Source organism: Cyprinodon variegatus, unplaced genomic scaffold (assembly GCF_000732505.1).
Source record: "Cyprinodon variegatus isolate N-32 unplaced genomic scaffold, C_variegatus-1.0 Scaffold109, whole genome shotgun sequence".
Taxonomy (NCBI): domain Eukaryota; kingdom Metazoa; phylum Chordata; class Actinopteri; order Cyprinodontiformes; family Cyprinodontidae; genus Cyprinodon; species Cyprinodon variegatus.
This window is the reverse complement of record NW_015150562.1, coordinates 1,172,119-1,198,828: the sequence shown is the minus strand read 5'-3', so window position 1 is coordinate 1,198,828 and position 26,710 is coordinate 1,172,119. Positions and strand designations below refer to the sequence as shown.

Genomic DNA, 26,710 nt, shown 5'->3' with positions numbered 1-26,710 from the left:
TTACAATTTACTTCAACATTTATTAGCTTCAGTCATAATAAGATCGCAGGGTAACAGTTTTTAGCTGTTAGATCAAGAGTCTGCAACCTTGGCTTAATACACTAAATGGTATGCTCTTGCTCTGTTTTTGTTTCCTTTCCTTTTTTTGTATTGCTTATCCTACGACGAAGTATTAGGGCCAGGCTAGAGATTTTTATTTTTTTTATTTCGAGAATAAAGTCATAATATTAAGAGAATAAAGCCGTAAAATTACGAGAATAAGTTGCATATTACCAGAATGAAGTCATCATACAACAACCCGTTTCAGAAAGAAAGCTTTGACCTCTGATGAGCAGATTATGGCCGACCAGCTCCACCAAACAGCAACTTGAGTCCACTTTGACATCCTGCCCAATTTGATGCTGGTGTGTTAAAAGATTTTCTTATTTGTCAAACCAGAGCCAAAGTATAACTTCACATAATGCTTGACATTCCTCATTTTAGGGAAGAAAGTGCTGTCATAAAATCCAACTTGTTTCTTGTAACTTTAGGACTTTATTCTCTTTATATAACAAGTTTATTCTCAAAATTTTACGACTTTATTCTCATTATTTTACAACTTTACTCTCGTTATTTTACAACTTTATTCTCGTAATTTTACAACTTTATTCTCATTATTTTTTATGACTATTCTCATAATTCTACAACTTTATTCTCGTAATTTTATGACTTTATTCTCGTAATTTTACGACTTTATTCTTGTAATTTTACGAATTTATTCTCATCATTTTTTTGACTTTATCATCATAATTTATGACTTTATTCTCGTAATTTTACGACTTTATTCTTGTAATTTTATGACTTTATTCTCATAATTTTATGACTTTATTTTTGTAATGTTAACGACTTTATTCTCAAAATAGAAGAAAAAATCTCGGCCCTAATACTCCAGCATAGTTATCCTTCTTGTTCTCTGCCCCATGAAAAAAACACAGGCCCCATCTTGCCCTCCTTGTAAATATCTATAACCGCACTGTTTAGGTCTTGGTTTTAAAGCAAGCATAGCAACTAATGACTAGGTGACCTAGAGCTTTTAATTAGTGGTGTAATACCACCATCTACTGGTAGACCGTGGTATTACATGTCTGTGACATCACGATTATCGTTGTGGGGAAGTTTTTTTTTTGTGAGCAGGCAACCGCAAGAAATGGTGAGTGAGGCAAACAGACTCGCTTCAGACTGTGTAACCGTGTTTAATATCGCCAAACCGTACTTGTTTTAGTCATTACACCCTTTGTAACTGACTACCGTTGTGCTTATATGTGACAAAACCACATTTAGCACCCAGCCTCAAGCTAAAAGCTAACGTCTTTGTTTGGCTAACCTGTGCTAACGGGGGCTAGCTTCCGCTTTGTAACGTCAACACACCAGCTGCACAGAGCTGTTTATAGTTCTCTGGTTTAAACTTTACTCGAGGACAATTTGTTCTGACATGGAGCAGATTGTTTAAGCATGTGAATTCAGTTTATTGGTTTATTAATGTGTATTTTTAATATGTTTGCTAAATTAGGACGAGGGAGCAAAGCAGATCGTCTAGCATTGATGGCTATTTATGTTTAAGAGCTCATAATGCTTTTAAACGAGACAGCCTAATAATAGAGTAGTCAAACGACATAAACTTGGTAGTTTGGGACGCTGTTGACGTAAAAAAAGACTGGTAATTTGTTAAACCACTAGCATAGGCTAACACTGTTTAAGCTAAGCTCCTTGGTTAAACAACCAATAAAAGAGCTGAGGCTATTTGATTTAAGAGATCAGTCTCTGATCGGAGGAACTACTGACGAACAGTTAATCCAAAGAGCACAACTGTTGAGTTTTGAATCCCTTAGCCTTTGAATGCATTACACCAGGTTCCGCTTAAGGCTTAAAATAATCTTGAAAAACTATTTCCTTAGAACTCAGTTTGTAATCTTCTCAGCTGTGATAAGACTCATCCTAAAAAACAGTACTTTGACCAGTCATATCAAAACGAGATCATTAAAAACTGTAATTGGTAATTTAAAAATTAAAATGTAAATGGTTTTAGGCATAAGACATACAATGGCACATATAAAAAAACAAACAACCCCAAATTCAATCTGGAGTAAAATGTTCCGTATTGATTATAAGTTTTGTGAAACAAAGTTTGGGGAAAAAGATTTGATGCATAGCCATTTTTTGGATCTGTAGTCAGTGTAGAATATATTGGTTGTTATTTCTGATTGGTTTTAAAGCTGGTAATAAATTAAGGTGTCATGTGTTTAAAAAGAAGCATTGAAATCATAAACATTCCAATGTTTTTTTAATAAACATAAAGATTGGAGTTATAAGCAATCTGTAATCAATGTAGAATTATGTAGTGTGAGCTTTATTTGTTGTGCAGTTGTATTACTTTGATTATGAGTTTCACAATTTATTTATTGTATTTTCCATGATGATGTTAAGTGTATTGTTGTCCATGTATTTCTTTTTATTATATTACAAGTTTGTTAGATTTTGAATTCTGCTATCTAAAGCTGCATGGAAAATAGCCTTTTAACCAAGTGCAAAAGTAGAAGCTCCAAATATTTGTCTTTATTCTCCATTTGATGTACAGCTTTGTCTAGCAGTAAGAAATATAGATGCATGTTTCTGTTTGTTTTTGAAGTTCCTTTATTAATTGAATTTAACTCTTTCCATTTCTTTGGATTTTTAAATTTCAATATTTTGGTGAAATCTTGACCTCTAACCTAAATCACAGCAGGATAAACGGAGATAATCTTTCACATAAAAATCTCTACTGTACCTTTTCTGCTCTATTTTTCCTTTTTAGGATGTGTTTTTAATGATCCGACGTCACAAGACGACTATCTTTACGGATGCGAAAGAGTCTACTACAGTCTACGAACTAAAGCGCATTGTTGAAGGCATTTTAAAGCGGCCGCCTGAAGATCAAAGGCTCTACAAGGTAAAATATTCTTCCTGAGATTTACATTTTCACATCTGTTTATGTGAGATACAATAAAATAGTAAGCCCAAAATGATTCACCCCCTCCCTTTGACAAAATAGGGTTCAAAATCTTAAATTTTTACTATAATGTTTTGTCACACTGGAGGTTGTATAAATAAATTTGAAACAACGCAGCTAGAGTCCTGAATAGAATCAGACTGAGGATCATAATGGGAGCTCAAGATTAAGATTATGGCAATTTAACTGACATGGGAGCTCTGGAACTCCTTATCAAATGTACATAAAAAAAACCTGGCAATTATAAAAAGGATTTGTTTTTTTAAGCCAATTAGACTTTAATTTATCCCTAAAAGAGGTACAATTGTCAATGGGCCAATTTTTCTTATAAGATGTAAATACAATCACTCACACAAACATTAATAACCTCTTTTATTGTTCTCTTTCGTGTCATTTCTTTTTACAAATAGACCTCTTGGTTAAATGACAACCACTTTTAATCTTGTTCTGCAGGTGTTTAAACAATTTCAGATTTAACAGTGATTTAATCTTGCATTTACTTTCCCCTGAACCTAAGAATATCCATACGTTGTAGTAAGCCATAAATGTGACTTAAGATTAACTGGCATACTAAAGGGTTTTATACTTTCCTATCAAACATTTATTCATACAGAAGTATAAAACTTTTAGTGTCTCTATTGAACATTTCTAAGAATGAATAAATGTTTGGTAGAGAGACAAATATATTTTACTGCTATTCATGGTCTTTATAATGATGCATTACTTTTTTATCTCTCCCTATTTTTTAACAATAAGACAAAGTTAAAATACAATTCTGAAAATGAAATTATTTATCTGTCTATCGGTTATAGATCTGAATAGTCAGAGATTTTTTTTTTTTTCTGCTATGATGTAAAAATTAATGAAAAATCAACCCCCCAAAAACCCATCAATTACAAAAGCAGATATCTCCAGAATAGTTTGATATTATTAACTTGAAAGAAGGTATAAACCTTAACCAGAAAGCCTGCAGATGCTTCTCGGTATCTGAACATTGGAAATATTTTAATGTTTTTACCCTCAGTGTGAGGAAACCCAACAGCTTCGCTTAAACACTGTCTCTTTTAAAATTATCGAAGGATGGACCTCTGGCATTGATTTATGCTTACATTTTCCAATAACTTTCTATGATTGATGTTTTAATTTTTTTTAATCTTTGACCATTTTTATTTATTAGAAAATCTACCCCTCTGCAAATTTTTATAGTTGTATTTTTTCTGGATTGGTTCATTAGAGAATGTAAAGTTTTTTTTTTTTCTTTTCCCTTTTCAGGATGATGTGCTGCTTAATGACAGTCAGACTCTGGGGAATTGTGGCTTCACAAATCAAACAGCCAGACCTCAGGCTCCAGCCACAGTGGGATTAGCTTTTCGTATCGGCGGTGAGTCGTTCTCTTTCTCTAAACTAGAACAATATTTGTTCATTTCCGAGCACAGACTCTATGGGCTCGTCCGATGACACTAATCCTTGTGTCTTTGCTCTCTGTTCTTTGTTCCTTTCCCAGATGATTCATTTGAGCCACTGAGGGTTGAGTCCTTCTCCACTCCCCCAGAACTTCCTGATGTCATGAAGCCTCAGGATTCTGGAAGCACAGCCAACGAACAGGCAGTACAGTGAAGGACTGAGCCATAAAACAAGAAGTCAGCTGAAAGGGTTCGAAGGGAGGGCATAGGGGAAGAGGGCAGGGTGAAAATTTGAGAATTGATGCCTCAGTGACATTTTCCTATGCTGACAACTATTCAGAATCAAGGCACGAATAATTGGAGGCTCCCCCTTAAATTTGAGGGGGCTTTAAAATGGTTTATTTGTCTTGACTTAATGAGGGCATGCTAGAAAATTATTTGTTTCACAAGATACCCTGCAGAGAAACCAGACGGACCTGTCATTACACTGTCAGCCATATGTGCATTTAGCCATGGCTGAAGCCAAGAGACGTACCTCTTATTTAATAAAATTCTAGTCTTTATTTGGAGTAAGGTCAATGTTGCCTTGCTTTTGGTCTTTGTTTTGCTGGCTTAAGAAGATTGATTGACAGTGTGCTTTTTTTTTTTTTTTTAGCTTTTTGTGTTTGCGTGTTTCTTTATTAAACTAAGTAGGATGTTTTGTTTTTGTCTTTTGCCTGGATATGTGTCGCAAACATATATGGGATTGTATGCATTTTTAAGTTACCGTTTGTATTTTAAAACTTCTGAACAATACTCTAAAATAAAGAGAGATCCACTGGTTTTTATTACTCTATGACCAGTTAATATTATCTGCAGTATATGCTGAAGTTAAACTTATATATGGATGAGAGGATCTGAACATTTTTTAATTACATTGGGTTGTAGTCCAACAAATTTTGGAGGAGAATAAAATAAGGGGAATAAAATCACTCCACAAGGTTTACCTTTAGCTGCAGCTTCTGTTAGTTTCTCCTAAATTTAGAGGCATGTTTGCTCATCCAAACCTTACATTAACATGTAACTCTTGATCAAAGAAAATTTAAACTGATAGTGTTATGTTTTGTTTTTTTTACCTCAAAGGAAAGAATAATCTGACCCTGGAGGAGTGGAATGGAACAGTTAACGCTTTGTGTTGGCATGTTTTTGCAAAATCATGGTTGTTAAATAGGTGGAAATAAGCAGAGTTGCACTTGTAACTGATCTAAAATTAAAAAGAAAAATGTTTTTGACTTCTGTGTTATGGTATTTTGATTTTCATGGAAGATTAGGGGGGAAAAACTGAAGGATGCTCACTATGTGCCTTCAACAACTTTTTATCAAAACATTACATATTAAGAGACAGACAAGTTGATATAGATTAAGTTTAGCCTGGAGAAGGTAGTCATTTGGATTTTTTCTGTTAGAGCTAAAGGGTTAAATCTTTTTATCTTGAAGGGAACAAGGCTTCGAGAAAAAACTGGAATTCATAAATTCATTGTTTATGATCCATCTCGAGGAAAAACAAACTTCCGTTCCTCAAACCTTTAATTTCTCCCTGGTCTGTGACACCTTATGAGATGGCAACCTTTTTTTGTATATATTTTGTCATGTCGGCTCTAAGTCATGTAGCACGTTGCTAATAACACTTTTACCATAGTTGAAATATAAAAAGCAGTGAAGACAAAATTAGTCATTAGATTAGGAGGAATATAAATATTGTAAAGAAACAGAAAGGTAGTTCTTTAAAAGCATATTTTTACCTCAATGTATGATTTTTTATTTATTTTAATACATGGCTGTTTTATTATTCTAATGTAATTTTGACCTCAGTATTGGTTTATTATGAAAAATGGTGTTTTGTTTGCTCTGTGCTGAAGGTTTGCATAAATCTATCATTCATCATTTAAGTACCAACATTGCTAAATTTCCGTTTCTTAGTTCATGAATGTTTTAATACTCTAGTTCCTATGTTTAATAATTTCTTAACATCAAATAGTTTAGAAATTAGTTTTTTAGAAATTAGTTATCTTTTTTTTGTCAGTGGCCCTAATCCTCTTCCGCACACTAAACGCCACAAAGGCTCTTTAGAATTTCCCGACAGTCCTTGAAGGCATCAAACAATAGCCCAGTGGCTAGCAGGCTAGCATTGTCCCGCTCCATAACGGGTCGCTGAGTTGCTCCTTCGCTGCTCGATGTGTTTCATTGGGCTGTTCAGATGGACTTCGGGCAGCATGTGTTATCCGCGGGCAAAGCCGTCCTGGACATGATGGAGAGAGAATGGCAGCCTCTGTCCGCCGGGGAGCTGGACTTTCGGCTAGACCAAGCGATGGAGGAGATCCTGGAGTCCGAGCTGGTTGGGAAAATCGAAACGCAGCCCTCTCCCGCTGTCTACATTCAGTTACTGCAGAGTAAAGCAAGCCCTGCCCCTCAGGTTTCACCCACAGCAGCTGCGTTTAGTGGTCTCACCGAGGAAGGAAGGACGACAGAGGACCAGGAGGAGACAGCGGACAGTGAAGCAGTCCAGGTGATCATCACATGTTCCTCCAGGAGGCTTTCAGATACGACAGTATTGCTGTAACTTACTACCCAACACACAGACAAGCCACGACTCTTCAGTGAAAATCATAAGATTTTTGTTTCCTGAGGTTCCAAAGCATGGAGGTGGTAGCATCATGCTGTGGGTATGCAAGTGTTATCATATAGAATGTGTGCTGTGTAGAGGTGCTTTTTCACTACTTAGATTAATCTGTGTTCGTATTGAGGTTATTTGAAGATGGGTGTATATTGGAGCTGTGTTTGTGGGTCTCAGATGGATGACAAATGGGGATATATATATATATATATATATATATATATATATATATATATATATATATATATATATATATATATATATAAAACTAAATATATATAATTAGCTTTAATTTAAAATTCCATTCTGCACATAAATAAGAAACTATGAAGATAAATGAGTCTCAATATTATTCAATGAAACAAAAACTAATCTATATAAAAAATAAGAAAACTGTGCTCAAAACATATGGAATAGCTATAAATGCATTACATTTTGAAAAAAAAAAAGGTTTTGTTTAATTTTCTTTCTTTTTTTTAGGCAAATGGAAAACTTTTTCTTACGAAGATTTATTTGCGCCTGTCAGAAATCTCTGGTTACAACTCTCAAACTTCTGGTTTTTAATTGAACTCAAAGGGTTTTGTGTGCTGGTAACATGACGTGGGTGGGGCCTAAAGACAAGCGATGTAGGACGTGCCCCTATTAGTTAGCACATAGTTGCCCATTGTTTAACAGCATTAATAAAATACTAATCTCATCTAGGTTATTGAGGATATTCTTTATGAGACGATCTAGTCCACTAAATAACTAACCATAACATTTATTGTCTTCTCAGTGCATCTCAGAGTTGCTTCAACGCTCCAAATCCAGGGATCGATTGGCTGGACGGGCTCACTTGTCTTTATCTCACACGGTGCTCCTGTCTCTGTCACTGCTCTCCGAACAGGTCAGCTACCGCTCCGTGTCCCGCCGCTTCCAGCTGGAGAAGGGAAACATCCACAGGATCTTCTTCTCGTTCTGCGAGAGAATCAGCTCGCTCAAGGAGGAGCAAATCAGATGGCCACTTGGTATAATCCCTCAGCGCTTGTCTTTGTATTTTAGCGCTTGTCTTTGTATTTTAGTTTTTTATGTATGCTTTAAATATTTTATTCATTAGTGGGGTGTGTTTGTTGTTTCCAGGAGAAGAGGCTGCTGAGGCACTTTTCCCATTTTCAAGTCTGGTTGAAATAAAAGATCAAGATGAAGGACATGGTCTCCCTCATGTTCTGGGAGTATTGGGACACACACGGATTCCTATACGTTTGCCCATAGAAAAACATGACCCGGAGAGGGTTGGACCGGCGGAAAAGAGAATGAAGGAGGGCCAATCCGACTCCTGGTTAAATTTGGAGCTTGTGTGCAGCCACAGAGGCCAGTTCCTGCACTGCAGAGTCAGCAAAAGCTCAGATGTAGATCGAGGCAGGACACTGAGTGACCGACTCAAACAGAACCATGAACTGATGCCGCTGGGCTCCTTTCTTGTAGCCAGAGCCGGATACCCTCTAACAGCACAGATTCTAACCCCTTACACTGGAGAAAAAGGACCAAAACAGGAACTCTTTAACCAAACCTTGGAGGAACACTGTCGGATTCTCGATCAGGCGGTCAGCAGCCTGAAGGCCAGATTCAAACGGCTCACCTATCTGGACATCGGAAACTACGACCGAGCCGGGACTGTTGTTCTGACTGCATGTGTATTACACAATGTGTTCTTACAGATGGGACATGAGGTTGAAGGAGAGTCTGAGACGGCGAATCTTCTAACTGCACAAAATGAGGATGGGGAGGAAGATGAGGAGGGAGTACAGAGACGCAATGAAGTTGCAGAATTGCTCCTGATGAATGCTCATTCTGGGGGCGCGTGATATTTACATTGATAAAAACATGAGGTAATAAAGATTTATTTTGTTAGAGCGTCAGTTGTCTCATCTAGTCTAAATTAACACTGGGGTTCTAGACAACGCAGGAACCCTGTGTTGTCTAGCAAAATTTAGAAATGTTCTAGTTTTGGATGAATGTAGAGCCAGAAAACAAGAATATAAAAAAATATATTACATTTTTCCAGAATTTTCCTTCAGGTTTGAAATAGCCAGGCAATTTTAGATATCTGCTTCATTACAGCTGTCAATATCAGGAATCTGGACGACTGAGGAGTTCATTCAGCTTTTTGATTAAGGTGAGGAAGTAGAGACACATCTAAATGCTGCAGGATTCTGGAATTCAAGACCTCTGTTCTATCATATCTTAATGTTAATTCCTTTTTTGGGGGGGTGGGGGTGGTGGTCCATCCTCTCTTGCTTGTTCCCTCCTCCCTGCCATATTGTCCTCACTACTTCCTTTCCTGCTTGTTAAAGTCCTACCATCCTTGTGTTTGTTAATCTTCATTTATATCCATCTATCCATATTTTGAAATTTGAGAAATTTGGGGAACTGGTTCAGGAAAAACAAATATGTTTGAAACGTGAACAAACTTGTCTTTAATGAGAATTTACTCATACCATGGGGAATTTAGTGCTTTAATAACTCCTGAACTTTCTCTTTTTGTCACATTGCAATCACAGAACTACTGTTTTGATGTTTTATCTTCTAACCCAGTGTAAAACTTCTCAATTTTCTTCCTGATCTGTCTGCTGGATTCCTCGGTCTTTATCATAGTTTTGATTATGAATAATCTCCTACAAACCTACCTGGCCTTATCAGAAAATCAACATTTATACATCTTTCTACAATGGATTGTTTGGAAGCATTCCAATAAAAGGAGGATCAATACAAAAGAGAAAAAAAAAAAATCAAGTACAGTATTGGTTTTCTTCCATCCATTATGTTTCACACTTATCCCAGCTGGGGTCCGAGGGGTGCTGGTGCCTATCTCCTGCTGTCAAGGGGTGGGAGGCGGGGTACAACCTGGACAGGTCGCCAGTCCATCGCAGGGAAACACAGAGACAAACAACCATTCATGCACACAATCATGATTTCGGACTGTGGGAGGAAGCCGGTAATAATCCACTCATACGCAGGGAGAACATGCAAACTCCATGCAGAAGGACGCTTGGCAGTGTTTTTGAACCCAGAACCTTCTTTCTGCAAGGCAGAAGTGCTCCCCACTGCGCAACTCTGATTTTCTTTCACCTTTAAATATAATAAATAGTAAGCCAAACATATTTTTATAGTTTTTTTTTTTTTAATATAATGTCACTAAGTGTGAAAAAACAAAAATAAATGTATTTAAGACAATATCTTACAGTAGGCTGGTGAACGCTCTCAGACATCCAGGAACCTAAATATAAAAAACCTCTTTAAAGTGTTTACTTTTCCTTACTGACCCATATTGACAAGGAATAAAAAACAACAAGGGGTCAAGAAAACCTGCATTTGTAGGCCGTTTTTTTTTTTTTTTAACAAAGTTAGACCGAATCATGTGATGGCATGTAGCTGGAGCACAGCTGTTGCGCTGTGTGGGATCGCTTTATGAGGGATTAAGGTGTCATGGGGAGTACTTTTGGGTGGTGAAGTACTGTTTAGCTTTAGATTAGCCAGATGTCACATGTTCTAACTGGGTTCCAACCAGGGCAGTATGGAAAGAGATTTGATTTAAATATTTTGCTGGTCTGGTAAAACCTGGAAAATACTTTAATTTTAAGATTTTTTTTTTTTCTCTCAAATTTTTTATAAGCTGTAACCTTCAGACCAACCATCAATCTGTCGGCCCATTTTATTCCATCCATACATCCGTCTGTCTGCGTCTTGTTAAAATATTTGCACTGTGTCTGAACCCTGATCCACAGATGTTGTAGTCTCCTGTTGCCAGATGTAGACCACACCAGTGATCCTATTGTAAGCTGCTCACAGAAACCCATACAGTCTATACCTGCTACTCAGACTCAGGTGGTGGGCTCTTTAAAAAACATCAAGTTCAACTCAAAGCTCATTTGGTGGATTTTGAAGACCACTGCAACTGGCAACTTTACTTGTCACAGTTTTAGCAGTATCTAGTTGATATGCATTTAGATTATGTTTACTCATTCCTTGGAGCACAAATGATTTTGGTAACTTTGCCTTATATTTAGGATTTTTCTTAATATATATATTGATGCTAAGAAAGTTAGCAATGACATTAAAGTAGAAAAATAAATGAGTCAATAAAAAACCAAAAAGCAGATGGCTTGTAACTTTGTTTTTAGGCAACTGCAGGAGAACCCCCCCCGTACTAAACAGGTAGTGAAAGTATCCAGACAAAGCACAAAGGCAGCTGTATTCAGTTTTTTATAAGAAAAAGCTATCAAACATAACATTCTCAAGATGGATTCTGTTGGTTTGCTGCATGCCTACAAACTATAATGCCATAAAGTGACGGTTCAGATGACAACATCCATTTATTATTTAAGTTGTGTAAAGACTTAATGTCCATCTTTTGGTGTTTGTGGGCTGTTCATTTGAGCCAGACTGGAGATAGCCTGAGCCAGGTTATTAATGGCCTCTATTTTCCTCTCCTCCAGTGCTTTCTGCTGAGCCCACATGTTCAGCTTCCTCTCCTGAAGCTCCATGTAGAGCTGCAGGATGTCCTGTGGGGGCCTGCTAATACAGGCTGCAGGTGTCGCAGGAGGGGTAGGAAGGATAGGTGTGAACCTCTTGCTGGCTATGGCCTTTCCAACTTTGGTTCCACTGAGCTTGGCCTGGCGCTGGGCCTGGATCTCCTCCCTGCTCTTACCCAGCACCCCATGCATTGCTTTAAAGAACTCCCAGTGGACACTAGCTACCCCCAGTCGCCTGGCCCTGTCTGTGTTCTTCCTGTACGTGGCCAGCATATTTCTCCATTTTAGATCACATTCGTAGGCCTTCACGGTGATGTCTGTGATCCCCGACTGCTTCAGTTTAGCATTCACCTTCTCTGCAACCACTTCCCAAAGCTTCTTTTTCTTGCACACTGGCTGGTCAAAAGCCTGATCCATTTCCAGTCTGGTATTGACTAGATGCCATGTAGCTTGTAGTGTCCAGATGAATTCTACAGGAAGAAAAAGACAGGAGAATTTATATTTAAACCTTCATAGGGCAAGTTACCGTTTTTGATCCCTTGCATACTCATTACAAATGGAGTTGTCCCCCCGTCCCTCAGGGAGGTCTAGAAGCACAAGATCTATATCCAGCCATTCAGCAAAGATATTGCTACATGGCTGTACATTTTACTTTGGCATTTGACCAATTAGATTAGCCCTTGAATAATATATTACCTACTGTAAATGAAGTTGAAAAAAAAGTGAACAGTCAAGAAAATAAGGTAAAAGGCTAATTGAACAGTTAAAAATGTAATAAGCCTATTTAAAAATCATATTTAGGTTTATAAACTAAAAAAATGTAAGTGCCAGTATCAGCATTAATGCCTCTAAAGTTATCTTGCACCAAAAAAAAAAAAAAAAAAAATGTGTTTCTTTCACTCTCAGAGTGTTTTTCATGAATTTATTTTTATTACATTGACATAAATTTTGGGCATTTTTGGATTCCAAAGGTATTTTTTTTATAAACTAATATAGATTACATTTTATATATATATATACATACATATATACACATATATATATATATATATATATATATATATATATACACATAAACATACATATATGTGTGTATGTATATATACACATATACATACATTCATATAAATAAACGTGCACATTTACATTCAAGTCTTATCTCTACTTTGTTTTGGACAGTCTATTATAAAACCATTCTTTGGGATCGCAGCCTTTAAACATATTCAGAGCATATTGATCCTGTAATATTTGAAATAGTGGATGTTGGTGCGCACTCATCAGTCTCTCCTCGCATCAAGCGATGACTGGACCAAACATGAACTTCAAACTCTCCATTACTAACCTGTTTTGGTCTTATCAGTATCCACGCTGCTGGACGGTGCAGGTTCCTTTCCTTCAGCATCAGCGTCATGAATCACTATTGCCTCAATTACCTCCATATTTTTATATAACTTCCTTTATTAAAACTGTTGTTTTTATTCATCAACGGCATCTATCGCGGAATTTAACAACATCCATTGTACATCGATGGATGTTCGTGCGTCAAGAAAATGAACGCCTATCGCTTTCATTTGAAATTTGGTACTTGTAGTCTTTTATTACCATTTCAAACCTTAAAGAAGTCCTTAGCGAAACTACAATCCCTAAACAGGTTTGGTTGTTTCAGTCGAGCTGACGATTAGTATCGCGATGGGTAATGTCGTTTTTGAAAAGACAGGGCATGTTGAAAACAGGAGAATTGAATTAGAGGTGAAACTACAAGTCCCAGAATTTTGCCCAAGCTCCAGCTCTTCGGCCCCTGCTTGTCTCCGGAAGTCGCCCCCGTATTATAGTTTGGCTAAAGATGGCGTTAGCGGCTAATGCAGGCGATTGCACTTTTTTTCCACAAAATATATTCGGCCTCTGGCAATGTAGCATTGCTAAAATAGTTACTTCTTACAAATCTATTGACAATAAAAAATAAAATAGGCCAGTTACACGCATCTTACGTCGAATAACGCAATCGAGGCCTCTTCAATCAGCAGGCCTTTTTGACGGATCGTGGCGGCGGTTAGGGACTCAATTTCCCGTCAGGGATTGCGGCGTCAGGTGATACACGTTTCCCTTGTCTTTTTGGTACTTGTAGTTTGTTCACAACACGTCAAAACTTTTCGTTTAAACGAGAAGTTTGTTGAGGATTGTTGATAATTGCTTGGAAACACGCTAACAGTAAAAAGTAAAGAAAAATGCTATGTTTTGTTTATCACATTGCAGGCGCTGTCCAGTGATGGTTTGCGGTGATATCTACCTGAGCATAGAATGGTAAAGATGCAATAATTGGGTGCGTGGCCTGCTAGTTTGATCAATCATGGCCTCATCACCAGTGAAGGGTGAAGGAAAGCTGCAGAGAGTGAGCCCAAAAGAAGGCCAACCACCTTCCCCAGAGTCCTCACTGACCTGGTGCTTGGACCACCTCTGCAAACCTGGACTACCAGTAGGGGCAGAGCACCAGACAGGTTCATCCAAAGACACCGACAAGAGGTCAAAACTGTATCAGTGGAGAGCCCTGGTTGCCATCAGGACACAGCATATCAAGGGCGACAAGGCTGGCATCGCTAGATTCAGAGGAAAAGGTGGACTCAAACTCCTGCTAAAACTCCTTAAACACCCTGAATGCCCCAGGAAAATCCTGGACCTGGCTCTGAGCATCCTGGCCAACTGCTGCACTGAGCAGGAGACACGCTTAGAAGTGAGATCATACTGACAATGCTGTCCAATCATTTGGTCTGAATTCCCTTTTTTGGTTTTGAAGCACTTTCTAAATATATGTTTTCAACTTTAGGTCCGGAAACTAGAAGGGATCAACATTGTTGGTCAGTAAATTCTATTTAATATTTGTTTTTGTTTGCACCTTTTACCACCATACATTCTGCAAAATTCAACACTGTCATTGTTTTTTAATGATTATAATCTTCTTATTGTTGACCTTTATAGTGGACATAATGAAGAGAAACGTGGCTTTAGAGACTGTCCAGAACCGGGCTGCCCGAGCTTTAGGGAACTTGGCCATGGATCAAGAAAGCTCTGCACTCATCCACTCTGCTGGTAATTATATATGTGTCTGCCTCTCTGTAGCCTTAAAGACTGTAATAATAAAAGGGCGTATTTAACTTTAAAAATGCACTGAAAAAGTATTTATACCCAAATGGGTTTTGATAAAATTACACAAATCAATGGCTGATTGTGAATTCTAAGTTGAACCATAAATGGTTAGGTTTCCTGATTGATCGATGTTATGTTGACACTTAAAATTAATTGTTAGAATTTAAATTTTGTTATAATTGACTAGTTGGAATACAATCAAAATTTGATTATTTGATTATTTTATGATTGATTTGATTATTTTATTTTAAGTGTTCACTTCCCCAAAGTCATATGCAGCTTGTTGGATGGTGGTGCCCAAAATGTTAGATGGTGTACTATTGGAAGCAAGGGTGTAAAACTACATTAAATCCAGTTTATTTATATAGCACCAATTCACAATGCATATCATCTCAATGCAATTTACAAAGACACTTTAAGCAAATCATACATACAGAATTGTTAGAAGTTTCCTATATAAGAAAGTTGCCTGATTACATTGAGTGCTAACTTGGCAGAATTCATTCCCACTGGATGATCTTGTGACGACAGTAGATATTTGCTTTGCTTTGTGTTGCTGACTTTTCAGTTATCCCTCACAAGCAGTATGCATGCAGCCCCAGTGGAAAGACAAAACTCCCTTTTAACAAGAAGAAACCTCGAGCAGAACCAGACTAAGTTAGCAACCCTCTGCCAAGTTGATTTGGCGTTCAAGGAGACAAAAGCAAACAAAAGCAAAATAGAAGCGAGTAAAAGAAGATAATGGTAAACTATTTCCAAAGGTGACTCTGTCAAGGACAGAAACAGTTGAGCAGATGAGCTCCAAGCTGGTTTTCATATCAAAAAGAGAAAGAGAGAGATCACATACAGTTGGTCACAGTAAAAACCTAGCCCTGAGCTACATCAGGAGGACAAAAAACGCTGTCAACAAATTGTAGTCTTCATCCTTGAAAGAAATTTCTCTTAACCTTCCAAGATAAAAATGTATTCCTGTAGCACATTACTGCAAATGTAATCTGCATCACAATTTGTATTGTGGAGCCATATTGGACATATTTGCTTTGTTTACTGTACCTCTTAGATGTGCAATGCTGAGTTTATGTGTGGCATGGAAAATTGCCCTCTCCTGTGTCACAATGATGCATTTAGAGGCTGCCAAGAGGCCTGTGGGAACTCAGGAGAGGCTACAGCAGATGTTGGCATATCTGGTGACAGAATCCAGCTACTAATTAAATATATTTTATAGAAGAAAGCCACTGTTGAAAAAAGCTACAGGAAGTGCTTTCTGTACTTATTAATAAGCATGTAAGGAATATTGGAGGCACATGGAACAATGTGTCTTTTTGATGTTCATGCAAAACACTTGGTGAAAATATAAGACTACACCTAGGGTTTGACACACAGTCTGCAGTTAAAACAAGATGGGAAAGGCATCATCAGGTGCAAATTTTTCTTTTCTTCAGCAGGATCAGATACGCTGCGCTGGGCAGAGTGGGTGAAGCTAAATGCATGACAATCCTGAAAGAAAAAAAAATCTAGAGTTGTAGATGTGCCTTCAACAAACCTAAATAATAAACAGCCAGACTTCAAATAAACTTGTTTAGATTATATCATATTGACATTTTATGCTGTCCCAGTTAAGTTTTTGTAACCATTTATGCACTTCTGCTTAGCTGATCTGTTTAATGGAATCCAATGAAATTATTTTTTTCAGTCACTGATATCTTTTATGTCCTCTTTGATATTCATTTTTTTTGTGTTGAATTTGATCAATCTCTTATTTTGTGAAACCATCCATTGTTTTTGTTATGTTTTTTTGTGCCCAGGTGGTATTCCTCTCCTCCTCCTCTGTGTGTCCGTGTCTGCGTCGGCCCCATCATCTCCCACAGCTGCTCCATCCTCCAACTCCTGTCCCAAACTTGAATGCGCTCAGTCCGCTGCTCGGGCCCTCCTCTACCTCTCAGACTCACCCTCAAACCGCCTCTCTCTGCTCACCCAAGGGACATTATCTGCCCTTGCACCTCTTATTGCCCCTGAATATCCCAGTGGTCTGAGGCATGCAGCCCTTAGGACCCTCCATGAGCTCACCAAAGGCTGTGGAATCGAATGTGCCAGGGAAGTCTCCCGTTCTGGTGTTTTGACTCAGCTCGGGGTCATGGCATCAGGGGGTGAACATTTTGAAGAGCTTGCGCTGAAAACGCTGGCTAACATGTGCTCTCAAGGCTGCCTGCGGCCCTTTGTAGGATCTCTAGGGGTCATTCAGAAGTTCACAGAGGAGATTAAAAAGGACCCGCTGAAGTCAGGAGTCTTCCTCAAGGCTCTGTGCTGGTGCTGCAAAGAAGCGGTGAACCGTGCCAAGGTGAAGGAGTCTGGTGGTTTGGAGGTCCTGATGAAATTTTTGTCCTCTCACCAGAATCATCCACTCTCCAAGTTCATCATACTGGCCTGTGTAGACTTTGTTTTTGATGAATCTGCCATGGAACAGCTGGCAGAGCTGGGCTTGGTCCCTGTTCTTGTTGCACTACTAGTGAAGCTCACCAGGGGAGAGGAAGATTTGCTGGAGAAGGTGGATGTGAGCAGCTCCTCTAACATGCCTCACAATGAGCTCCTGTCCTCTTCTTTTTTGGAGTCATTTGACTATCCTCCTGCTGAGGTATGCAGGAGGGAAGAAGCTGGAAGGGAGCAAGGTTCCTCCAGCTTCCTAAGTCTCAGGTATGGGGAGAAATGATGGTACAGTCTCATCTTAGGTGAATATCTCCATTCCATGTTGTTTAGATGTAGTGTCGTCTCTCTCTCTGCAGATCCTGGTTGCTTTCTGAGGGACTGATATCATCTGAAGGGGAACTGCTGGATTCCTCCACTGCTGATGCTGAATGGGGGACTCTTAACCCCCCTTCCTCTTCACCTCAAACCTCTTCCCCAAACCCAGACTCCAGCCAATCACCCAAAGCCCCTTCTTCATCCAGCTCTAATAAAACAGCTCCACCTCTGTCTCCACTTCCCTCCTTGTCCTCCTCCTCGAGCATCACCGATCCTTCCCCATCTACTGGGATCACCCCTCCAAACCCAACTGCTTCCCCCTCCGTCTGCTCTCCCACTAATACGTCTCAAACACCTATTTCCCCATCAAAGTTCTCATCTTCACAGAAAAGAAGAAGGATGCATTCAGCAACTTCACTCACCAAGTTTGCAATTGATAGCCCTCCTACTGTCCCCCGAACCAGCACCTATCAGCACCCCTATCACCCTGAACCCTGGACACAAGAGTCTCCCATCCTCCTGCTGCTGTCGCGTTTTTCCCACGCCAGCGACCCCAGTGGCGCTCTGGTGAGCGCCGAGGTCATGTCTGGCTTGCTCTGCTACATCACCCAGCACCAGGACCCCAGCAGCAGGTGCTTCCGCATGCTTTGCCGCTTGAGCTGTAACCCAAGCTGTTTACAGGCGCTGGTTCGAACCGGTTCTGTGGCATTGATACGCCACCATCTCTGTTTGGGTGAAGACGGGTCAGAGAAACGACGAAGGCAGACGGATCGAGTGAAAGCTAAAGTTAAACAGCTTGGTAAGAAGAACACAGATTGTGTTTTATTAAAACAATGCTTATAGTTTCAGAAAAGCAGGAATCTAATTTAAACTGACTGCAACAGATCGATTGAGCAACCTGGTATAAACTCAGAGAGAGTTGATTAAGAACACTTGTATGATGATATTTTGAAAGCAGCTTTGTCTATAGGGGGAAACAGTTTGGAACTGAGAAGAAAATCAGATGATTTATTCTATAACACGGATTCAGTGGAGGAAGAGGTCTGCAGGTTTTCTTCTGGTAGAAAATTAGTAGTTAGTTGGTGGAAATAATCTGATAAAGGATTTTTTTTATTTTATTTTCCTTTCCTACTCACTCAGGGTTTTGTAAATAAATATAATTTCTTAAATTAAATAAGTTTCTTGTAAATCTGTGATAAAGTGAAGTAAGGTGGACCGGGGCTTTATGCGCTGTCTTGCTGGCTCTGTAGGTGATGATCTTCTGAATAATCTTCGTGTTCAGTGTGAGTCTGGCTTTGGTTCTGGCGTTCTCACCCATGTGATGCTGTCAGGCTCTGAGTCGGATAAGATGAGCTGCGCTCTGTCTCTGCCATTCATCAGCAGGTAAGTAGCACGTTTTTTGTTTTGTTTATATGTTGGAGGGGTTTGAAGACACCTCTAATTTATTTAGATCACTTAAGCTTTTCCACCAACAGGTCTTGAGGTTTTTAACAATTTTGGGGATTTTGTTTTTTGCCTTTTTCCACTTATTTTCTATTAAGTTTTGGGATATTTGCACAGACAGATTATTTTAATTATTGATGCTTACATTGCTGGTATGGCTTAAATACAGATCACTGATGCTGTCTGGAAAACTGGAGTTTTCTAGAAAGTATTTATTCTTTTTTAACTTTTTTTTTTTTTTTAACCATAAGGCCATAAAAAAAACAAATAAGTCCAACAAAACATATATAGTAGTAAAGAGTAAATATTGATTTTACTGCAAAAAAATCTATGAATTATTCTATAAACTTTGACGGGTCCAAAATAAATGGATATTTACTTCTATTACGATGTCATTGGATTCTGCGCCAACAGGAATGGTAGGCTGAAGTAACGTGTGTCCTCGTACCTCTTTGATAGAGCTAAGAAATGACTTCTTCTATGTAGTAATTATCTCAGTATAAACAAAATAAATTAGCATTACCTGCCAACCCGCTAGCAAATAGTATGGAACAATAGCGAGAGTAACTGCTCCAGGAATCAACTTAAAGCTGTCACCTCTGAGCATTTATATATATATATATATATATATATATATATAAAAGAAATTTCTACTCCACATCTATTTGCATTTCTAGACTGTGTATCCAATTTTATAAATCCTACAAAAAAATGGAAATTTAAGCCTGAAAAAGTGCAGACCTGTAAATGGGAACTTAAATTACCATAAAGTTTACATGATGCCTTTCAGTTTATCATCTTATGCAGGGGTCTTCAACCTTTTTCTGGCCAAAGACCCCCAAACTGATGGCCAGATGGAGCGGGGACCCACTAATTATATATATTGTATGAAATTGTGTTATATCACACTTGTCCAATAGTCACTCTATTACAGCTGGAGTCATGTAACAAAAATAATTTGATTCCTTGTTGATGGGACAGGTGTTGTGAATGAAACTGTGCCCAGCTTGAAAGAGCTCCTGTGTGTCGCTGAATGTGTGCATTGATGACTGAAAGACCTCTTCTGTCTCCATTTATCTGCTTACTGAAGTGTGATGAATTCATGTTAATGTGGATTTAAAGACATTTCAATTAGTGGAAAAAAATTGCAGGGAGGAATATATACAAAAAAAAAAAGTCTAATCAACCAAAACTTTTGCAACCCCTATGCAGTACCTCTGTGGACCCCCTAGGGGTCGCGGACCCCCTGTTAAAGACCCCATATCCATTGTATGCCAGGTTTTTATCCAACATTATTTGTATAGGACATGCATAGACGTAACACTAAATAATCCTTCCTGTAAATTAGGAAACATTCTATACATGTGGTTCCTTGTTTAGAGTTGCTTAACAGTAAAGAATCATTAATGTAGATTTGTTCATGTGCAGAAAAATGTTCAGTCTTTGCAGCAAAAGAAAATTAGAATCTCTTTTTAGAGAAAAGTCCCTATATTATGTCTATAATCTGAGGTTTCTCTTTGTCCAACAGCAACAAATCTTTGTTAAGGAAGCTTCTCCTGGATTGTGGAGGTCTGTTCGCTGCACTGCGACATCTTGACTGTGAATTTGACGATGAGGATGAAGAGCACCATGGAAGGCTGCTGTCTGAATTGTTTAAATCACCCCATTCAGATGTGACCTCTCTCTATTTTTCCCTCTTGCTCGCATGCCTGTCTGCTCTGACGGGTGCCGTTAGAACCAAACTAGGAGGAAAAAACACAAACCCAACTCCAGCCGGTGATGTTGAAAGAGATTCAGCCCCTCCGCTGAAAAAGCCTCGCCTCGCAGACTCGTGTCCGTATGGGAGTTCAGAGTTTGACCTGGTCTTGCTGCTTGATGATGGGACCCGAATTCCAGCCAGCAAGGAGGCTGTGGCCGGAGTGGAAGGCGCAGACGAAGCTGGATCTGAATACTTCAGGGCTTTATTAAGAGGTGGTTTTGGTGAAGCTGAGGCAGAAGAAGCTATTCGTATTAAGGATGTCAGCGCAGGTATGTTGCTGCCGCTACTGCATTACCTCCATGGATGTCGCTTCAGTTCAGACTCAGACAATGAAAGGAGTGACAAACAAGCCAGACGGCACTGTCAGACTTTAGATTCAGTGGTTGTGGGTGTCTTCCAAAATGAAACAGGAGAGCCATCAACAGAAGGCTTTCAGACAACACCGTTATGTGAATTGATGATTGGGGCATGCAGATTTTTGGTGAAAGATCTCAAGAGTGAGTTGGAGGATATTTTTGTGTCATTTCTCCTGTCCTGGTCCAACGCTGGTCAAGCCAAGCAGGGTGATAAAAAAGACAATGCTGAAAAGACTGAAAGAGACCAAAAAAGCTCTGACCCTGCAGAGGATAACCTGGCTGATCTAACATCTGAACTAGAGCTGACTGCAGGCGGTAAAAAACTGAACGGTTTCCTTCAACAATTAGAAGGAAAGGAAATGTCTTCAACTGGATCCATCCAGAAGGGCATCACAGGACTAGACAGAACAGTCTCCAAAGCAGTCAGTGCATCAGAGGACCAATCAGTTTCTCCTGAAGGGAAGCTGCTAGGACCAAAGAACCGGCTGAAGTTTGCCGATCAGGACTCCTGTTCTTCCTCAGAAGCTGCCCTTTCTGCTTTGCTTCCCCAGCTGTACTGGTTTTCTCAGCGGTACAGCTATCCCACTCTGGGTCGGGCCTGCCTCGCCCTGCTGCTGGGTTTCCAGGACTGTCCTCGTCCGTTTGTATCCTGCTCCGTTGCTGCAGATTGCTTTCGCAGACTAGCCAGAGAGGCAGACTGTACAGAGACTCTAAAACAGGATCTGCTTTGCCTGGTCTCTGCAGCCTTAGTCTGAGAAAAGACGAATTGTGACTGTTATCTTACATTCACTGAAACCGGTAAAAGAAAAATCTGTCAAAAGAACTGTTGCATTATTTTTGGTTTTTTGTTTTGTTTTTCTAAAGCAAACTTTATTTTAATTTTTTTTTATATATATTTTGATCCAATCAAACAATGACAAAATGAAAATTGGCAATTTTTTGTTAAAACATGATTATTATCTGTCATATTTGCTTTTTTTTTTTAATCACCAGAATACATTACTTTGAGGTTTATTTTGTGCATAAAATTATCCTGAATGGAAGAATTATGGCAAACATATTTTGGCTGTCCCACATAAAAGCACTTAAATCACTGCTTTCAATACTTGTTTTTTTTCCCTCTCACATACAGGGTATTTTTAATGCTTTAAATTGGACAGAGTTTCCATTTAATATCATGAACTTTAAAACAAATTGCTGAAAAAATCTTGGTTTCAAACAGGGAGGTTTCAGAATGTGGTTGTGACATAAGTTAACTAAAGAATCAGGTTTTATAAAGGAAATCAGTTGTGTGGAAAAAAATTAAACCTCAAAAAATTATTTCTTCCTAAAGAAAATTAAATTTAATCAAATATTTTATTTTCAGGTTTAAACCGGAAATGGGTGTTTTGGTAAACAAAAAGAATCTTTTATTCCTTCTGGCTGATGAAATATCTATCTATATATATATATATATATTCAATATTCAATATTCAAAAGCTCATATTTACATTTTTTTTTTTTTTAATTGGTGATGTCATTAAACCTGTGTTTCTGTTTTGGGTAATACATTACCATCCATCTCACACTCATACGTAGATGTCACTCTAAAGACCTGCCTATCTATCTGTGCACTGGAAACAGTCCTGGAGCAGAGACTGTATCACTGGGTCACAAATGGCTGTCTTCTTTGTGTGCCCTCTAAGCACTGGCCAATATGCTTCACTGATCGAAGCTTATGATATTGTGGGAACAACTGAAACAACATTTTTACTTTACTTTCGGAAAATGTCTAACATGGACTAAAAATGCTGTGCAATCTGTCAGTATAATTAATAATTCAGTGAAATTTATGCTTTAGGGAGACATAAACAGCTTAGATCAATGAAGCATGTCATTTTTTTAAATACAATCACCTAAACATGGAATACACATATCTTAAAGACCTTTCTAATTCCCATAGTTTCTAAATGCAACAGCTGTGATGATTTTTGTCCAGGGATCAAAGCTGTTGGTCATCACTCTGCACCCTGTGTCATCTAAGCCATCAACTGTAGCGTGCGGCTAAAGGAGTGCATCCATCAGCTGCAGGGTCTCTGATCTCCGTCGTTGTGTCTTTGAGAAAGATACTTTGCCCACTGGTGGTTAGATGGCCTGGTGGCAATATGTATGGCAGCTTTTCTTCCTTCATTGAACCGCAGGGGAGCGTTGGCAACAGTGTAGCTAACTCTGAATGTATGTTTGAGAGACTAAATGCAGATAAAAGTTCTTTAGGATTTTTGGACTTGATAAATTGCTATAAAAGCACAAAGAATTGGCAATTTAAGTCCCGTCCTCACACGGAGGAGCCAACAGTTTAAAACAAACAAAACAAAACAAAAAATTGAAAAATAGTTTTAAATATTTATTTTTTGTATCAGTTTTTTGTTTTCGTTTTCAAAATGTTTTTTTTTTTCCATTTTCAAAAATATGTTACTTTTTAATCCTTTTTCCGCCTCAAAATACTTTGTCAGGTTCCATATTTAATTCTGTTTATTTTCCCTTTTCAGATAAGTTCTTTTACAAACTTTATGGCCCCAATTTAGCTCCATAGCTTTGTTTTTTTTTGTTTTTTTTAATCCATAATATAAGTTAACAACAGAGTGTAGGGGTTCATCCTTTAACCAACAGGATTCTGGTTAGAGGCTTCAAACACCTCCAGTCATGAACACAGCAGGTAAGAGCAATAGAACATCTTACCACCGTCAGCGTGTGAATGATCGGATGTAGTGTAAAATGCTTTAAGAGATTGTTACCCAGAAAATACTTGCAACTGGGAAATAAATTTGTGGTTTTGTACAAAAAGAACTTGAAGGAATGCAAAAAGGTTTTGCTTTTTACTCTTCTATGTAAAAGTATAGTTCATTATGAATATGTGGCGAGGAAAAAAAAAGAAACTGCTCCCATATAATTCTAGCATAAAGATGTTTTATTACTGCTGCTTTTGCTGATGGGAGTGCAGGTACCCCTTTGGTTGGCATATTTAAAGCAGGCTGTACTGTAGTTTGAGGCATGCAGGTGAAATGAAGAGCAATCATCTCAGTGATCAGAGCCCTCGTAGCCGTCGGGAAGAGCGTTGGTGTGAGGGTTGTGGAACAAAGTATGGTTTCCGTCACCCCAGGGGAATCTCTGGAGGTATACACATCAAAACGTAGTTGTTAACCTTGTTTTAATCTGAAATCTGAATGCAAAAGCTGCATAGAGACTCACCTTGGTGCGGATACGCAGGTGTGAATATGGCACAAACTCAGGGTTTTCATGGGAATGGGCCTGTGCCTTCATGTAGGCATTGGCCATACAGACACCAACGCCTGGGATGGCAAGAACGATCGTCAGGATCTTCCAGGTTCTTGCTGTAAAAAAGAAAAAAGTATCATATAGCCTATTTCTTTGCTCCCCAGAGATGACTATTATTCAGTGTTGCAGGCTGGGTGCCAGTTCTGCAGCCCTTTCAGTTAATGTTCAACCAAACTATGCCTGTTTGTGGCGTTTATACGCAGAGTTTATTCAGGAAGGCTTTGAAACATGAATATGTTTTGTTTTTGGTATAAAAGGTCATTAAAGACACTCACCTCCTCCCTCATGGCTTGCGTGTGACGCAGCAGCAAGCACCCGGCGGGCAGCAAATACAGCGGGAGACGACATCTGCAGTGAGAAAAATTCAATATATTTAAAAAAGGTTGATGTAGTGTGAAATAAAACCTGAGTAAATAAAGATATTCCACCACTCTTTGACAAGTTTTGTGTAACTCAAGAAAAGCCAGACTCATGACTGAATATAAAAGGAGCCAGAAATCAACAGGTTGTCCAACTAAACAAACCTTGTCTCTGATTTAAGCACTACTGGTTTTATTTCACCCCCCTGCAGCAAAAAGCTGGCCTAAAAGAAGTAAAAGTAAATAAAAGAAACATTTAATCTGGTATATACTCACTTTTTCAAGTAGTCTTCTCTTCTGTAGTTTTACTAACCGCTTAACATTTGGCAAATGCTCCTTTCTGCTTGTTTGTCCTTCAGTCTGCCCTGAGCTGAACCGACCGTGTCCGACTCCTCCCCATTTCACTCTGACACTCGGCCAAGAAACTTAGTTTATATTTGGCAAAGTGCAAAGTTATTGCTGATGGGTGCCAGCAAAGTAGGAAAGAGCTGCAGTGGAGGACGGTAGGCCTTCTGCACAGAGGAAAAAGCAGGAAGCCATTGGGACCTTCCATGAGTTTACATTAATGGAGACAGTGGGATGATCAGAACAGCTGCAGTGGATAATCGTCATTGCACAGAGTTGTTTACTAAAGGAGAAGACTGAAGGTCAAAAGTTTAGATATTGTGCAAAGTGTATTTTCTTCTTAGAAGTGTTCAAGATTTTATTTTTCCTTAAAATGTACAGTTTCTATTTAAAACATCGTCAGGTGTCAGAATAAGTAGTCAGAGCTCTGGGGGGAAAAAAGCCATCAGTTTTTAGGAATTGTATTGAAATTTCTGCTTTACATTCAAAACCAAAATATAAACAAAAGTCAATACATTGTTATTCGCACAGAAAATATTCCAAAGAATATTAAGGTAAGCCAGCATTGTCAGTGATTTTAACTCAAATATTTACTACATTAATTGAAAACCACCTGTTCATATATGTCTTAGGAACCACTGAGTGACTATTTTAAATTCAGAATCAGGTTATTCACCTAGTATAACCCATTTCTGATTTTTCACATCTGTGTTGCTTTGCTCTACTAGCATCTGGAAACAGTTATTCCAGCCCAGGATTATTTCAATATAATCCCTCTCTTTCATGGTTTCGGTTCAGAAGCTGCATGTTTTATCAGATTAAGGCTCAAGGATTAAGCTGCCACTCAATGATATCAACCCTGAAACCAAGATGCTAATCACCTGCTGGTGTTTTAATATGTTCAAAATGGTGCATGATCCCTGATATCTAATAGATTTATTCCACATTATGGCACAATACACATTCCTATATTATTAATGCTTGAGCCTTTGCACTGTGAAGCTTTTTTGAATTCAGTGATTGTTTCTCTTATAAAAAAAACAGTCAGCCTTAGACACCAAAACAACTGTGCTTTCATCACTTATGAGAAATTATGCTAAATTTTCCTTAAGGTCAGTCCCTTTCAGAACTTGTTATTTTTTTGGGGTTTGCAAGTAATTTAAAACCTTTGTCTTTCCTTTATAAGATATACCCCAACTCAAAATCTTGCTGCTGTGTCAAACTGACCATTAACCCATTTCTATATGTTTCTCATGTTTTTATTTAAAGGTATGCAGCTCTTATAATCCATGTCTGGAGTAACCCATGTTACTTATAAGCATGCAGATGTTGTGCAGCCACCTTCACTCACTATGAACCAAACTGTTAAAGTAATTAATTGAACTGAGGACTTAAAACGTATTATTTTTGAAAAACTCTTCTAACTCAAATGGGTGGAGGTAGTATAAGATGTTCTTGTTTTTGAGTACATTTAACTCAAGCCTATGGTTAGTATGAATTATTAATATATTAATTAAGCATAACTTAATTAGAAAGAAAAATGACAAACTAATTGTGCTATAAGACCCCTTTGGCTGATTAGTTGACAGTAGATGTGGCTAATGCTGCAACACCAGGAGGAAAGTTGCCCTTAGATTAAATGAGGGCTGTTAAATGTTGCT

At 38.5% G+C, this 26,710-nt stretch overlaps 5 protein-coding genes across 5 annotated transcripts; 3 read left to right on the top strand and 2 right to left on the bottom strand.

Annotated features, from left to right (window-relative positions):
* Positions 1–1,115: 1,115 nt before the first annotated feature.
* LOC107084765 (transcription elongation factor B polypeptide 2-like) lies at positions 1,116–5,676 on the top strand. Its single transcript, XM_015374765.1, has 4 exons — positions 1,116–1,189; positions 2,831–2,965; positions 4,298–4,406; positions 4,530–5,676. Exons 1-4 carry the CDS (start codon positions 1,121–1,123, stop codon positions 4,640–4,642), a joined length of 426 nt encoding a protein of 141 aa, XP_015230251.1. The 5' UTR covers positions 1,116–1,120; the 3' UTR covers positions 4,643–5,676.
* Positions 5,677–6,562: 886 nt separating this feature from the next.
* On the top strand, positions 6,563–9,914 carry LOC107084784. The gene is made up of 3 exons (XM_015374789.1): positions 6,563–6,973; positions 7,857–8,088; positions 8,201–9,914. The coding sequence occupies exons 1-3, from the start codon at positions 6,665–6,667 to the stop codon at positions 8,923–8,925; spliced, it is 1,266 nt and encodes a 421-aa protein (XP_015230275.1). The 5' UTR covers positions 6,563–6,664; the 3' UTR covers positions 8,926–9,914.
* Positions 9,915–10,310: 396 nt separating this feature from the next.
* LOC107084816 lies at positions 10,311–13,249 on the bottom strand. Its single transcript, XM_015374843.1, has 2 exons — positions 12,935–13,249; positions 10,311–12,062 (listed from the first exon to the last, which is right to left on the bottom strand). Exons 1-2 carry the CDS (start codon positions 13,029–13,031, stop codon positions 11,458–11,460), a joined length of 702 nt encoding a protein of 233 aa, XP_015230329.1. The 5' UTR covers positions 13,032–13,249; the 3' UTR covers positions 10,311–11,457.
* A 140-nt stretch (positions 13,250–13,389) lies between these two features.
* armc5 (armadillo repeat containing 5) lies at positions 13,390–22,223 on the top strand. Its single transcript, XM_015374842.1, has 8 exons — positions 13,390–13,680; positions 13,846–14,320; positions 14,414–14,444; positions 14,566–14,676; positions 16,539–17,424; positions 17,514–18,271; positions 18,723–18,855; positions 20,444–22,223. The coding sequence occupies exons 2-8, from the start codon at positions 13,940–13,942 to the stop codon at positions 21,783–21,785; spliced, it is 3,642 nt and encodes a 1,213-aa protein (XP_015230328.1). The 5' UTR covers positions 13,390–13,680; positions 13,846–13,939; the 3' UTR covers positions 21,786–22,223.
* A 1,723-nt stretch (positions 22,224–23,946) lies between these two features.
* LOC107084792 (cytochrome c oxidase subunit 6A, mitochondrial) lies at positions 23,947–24,693 on the bottom strand. The gene is made up of 3 exons (XM_015374799.1): positions 24,621–24,693; positions 24,259–24,401; positions 23,947–24,177 (listed from the first exon to the last, which is right to left on the bottom strand). The coding sequence occupies exons 1-3, from the start codon at positions 24,691–24,693 to the stop codon at positions 24,088–24,090; spliced, it is 306 nt and encodes a 101-aa protein (XP_015230285.1). The 3' UTR covers positions 23,947–24,087.
* Between the last annotated feature and the right edge of the window lie 2,017 nt (positions 24,694–26,710).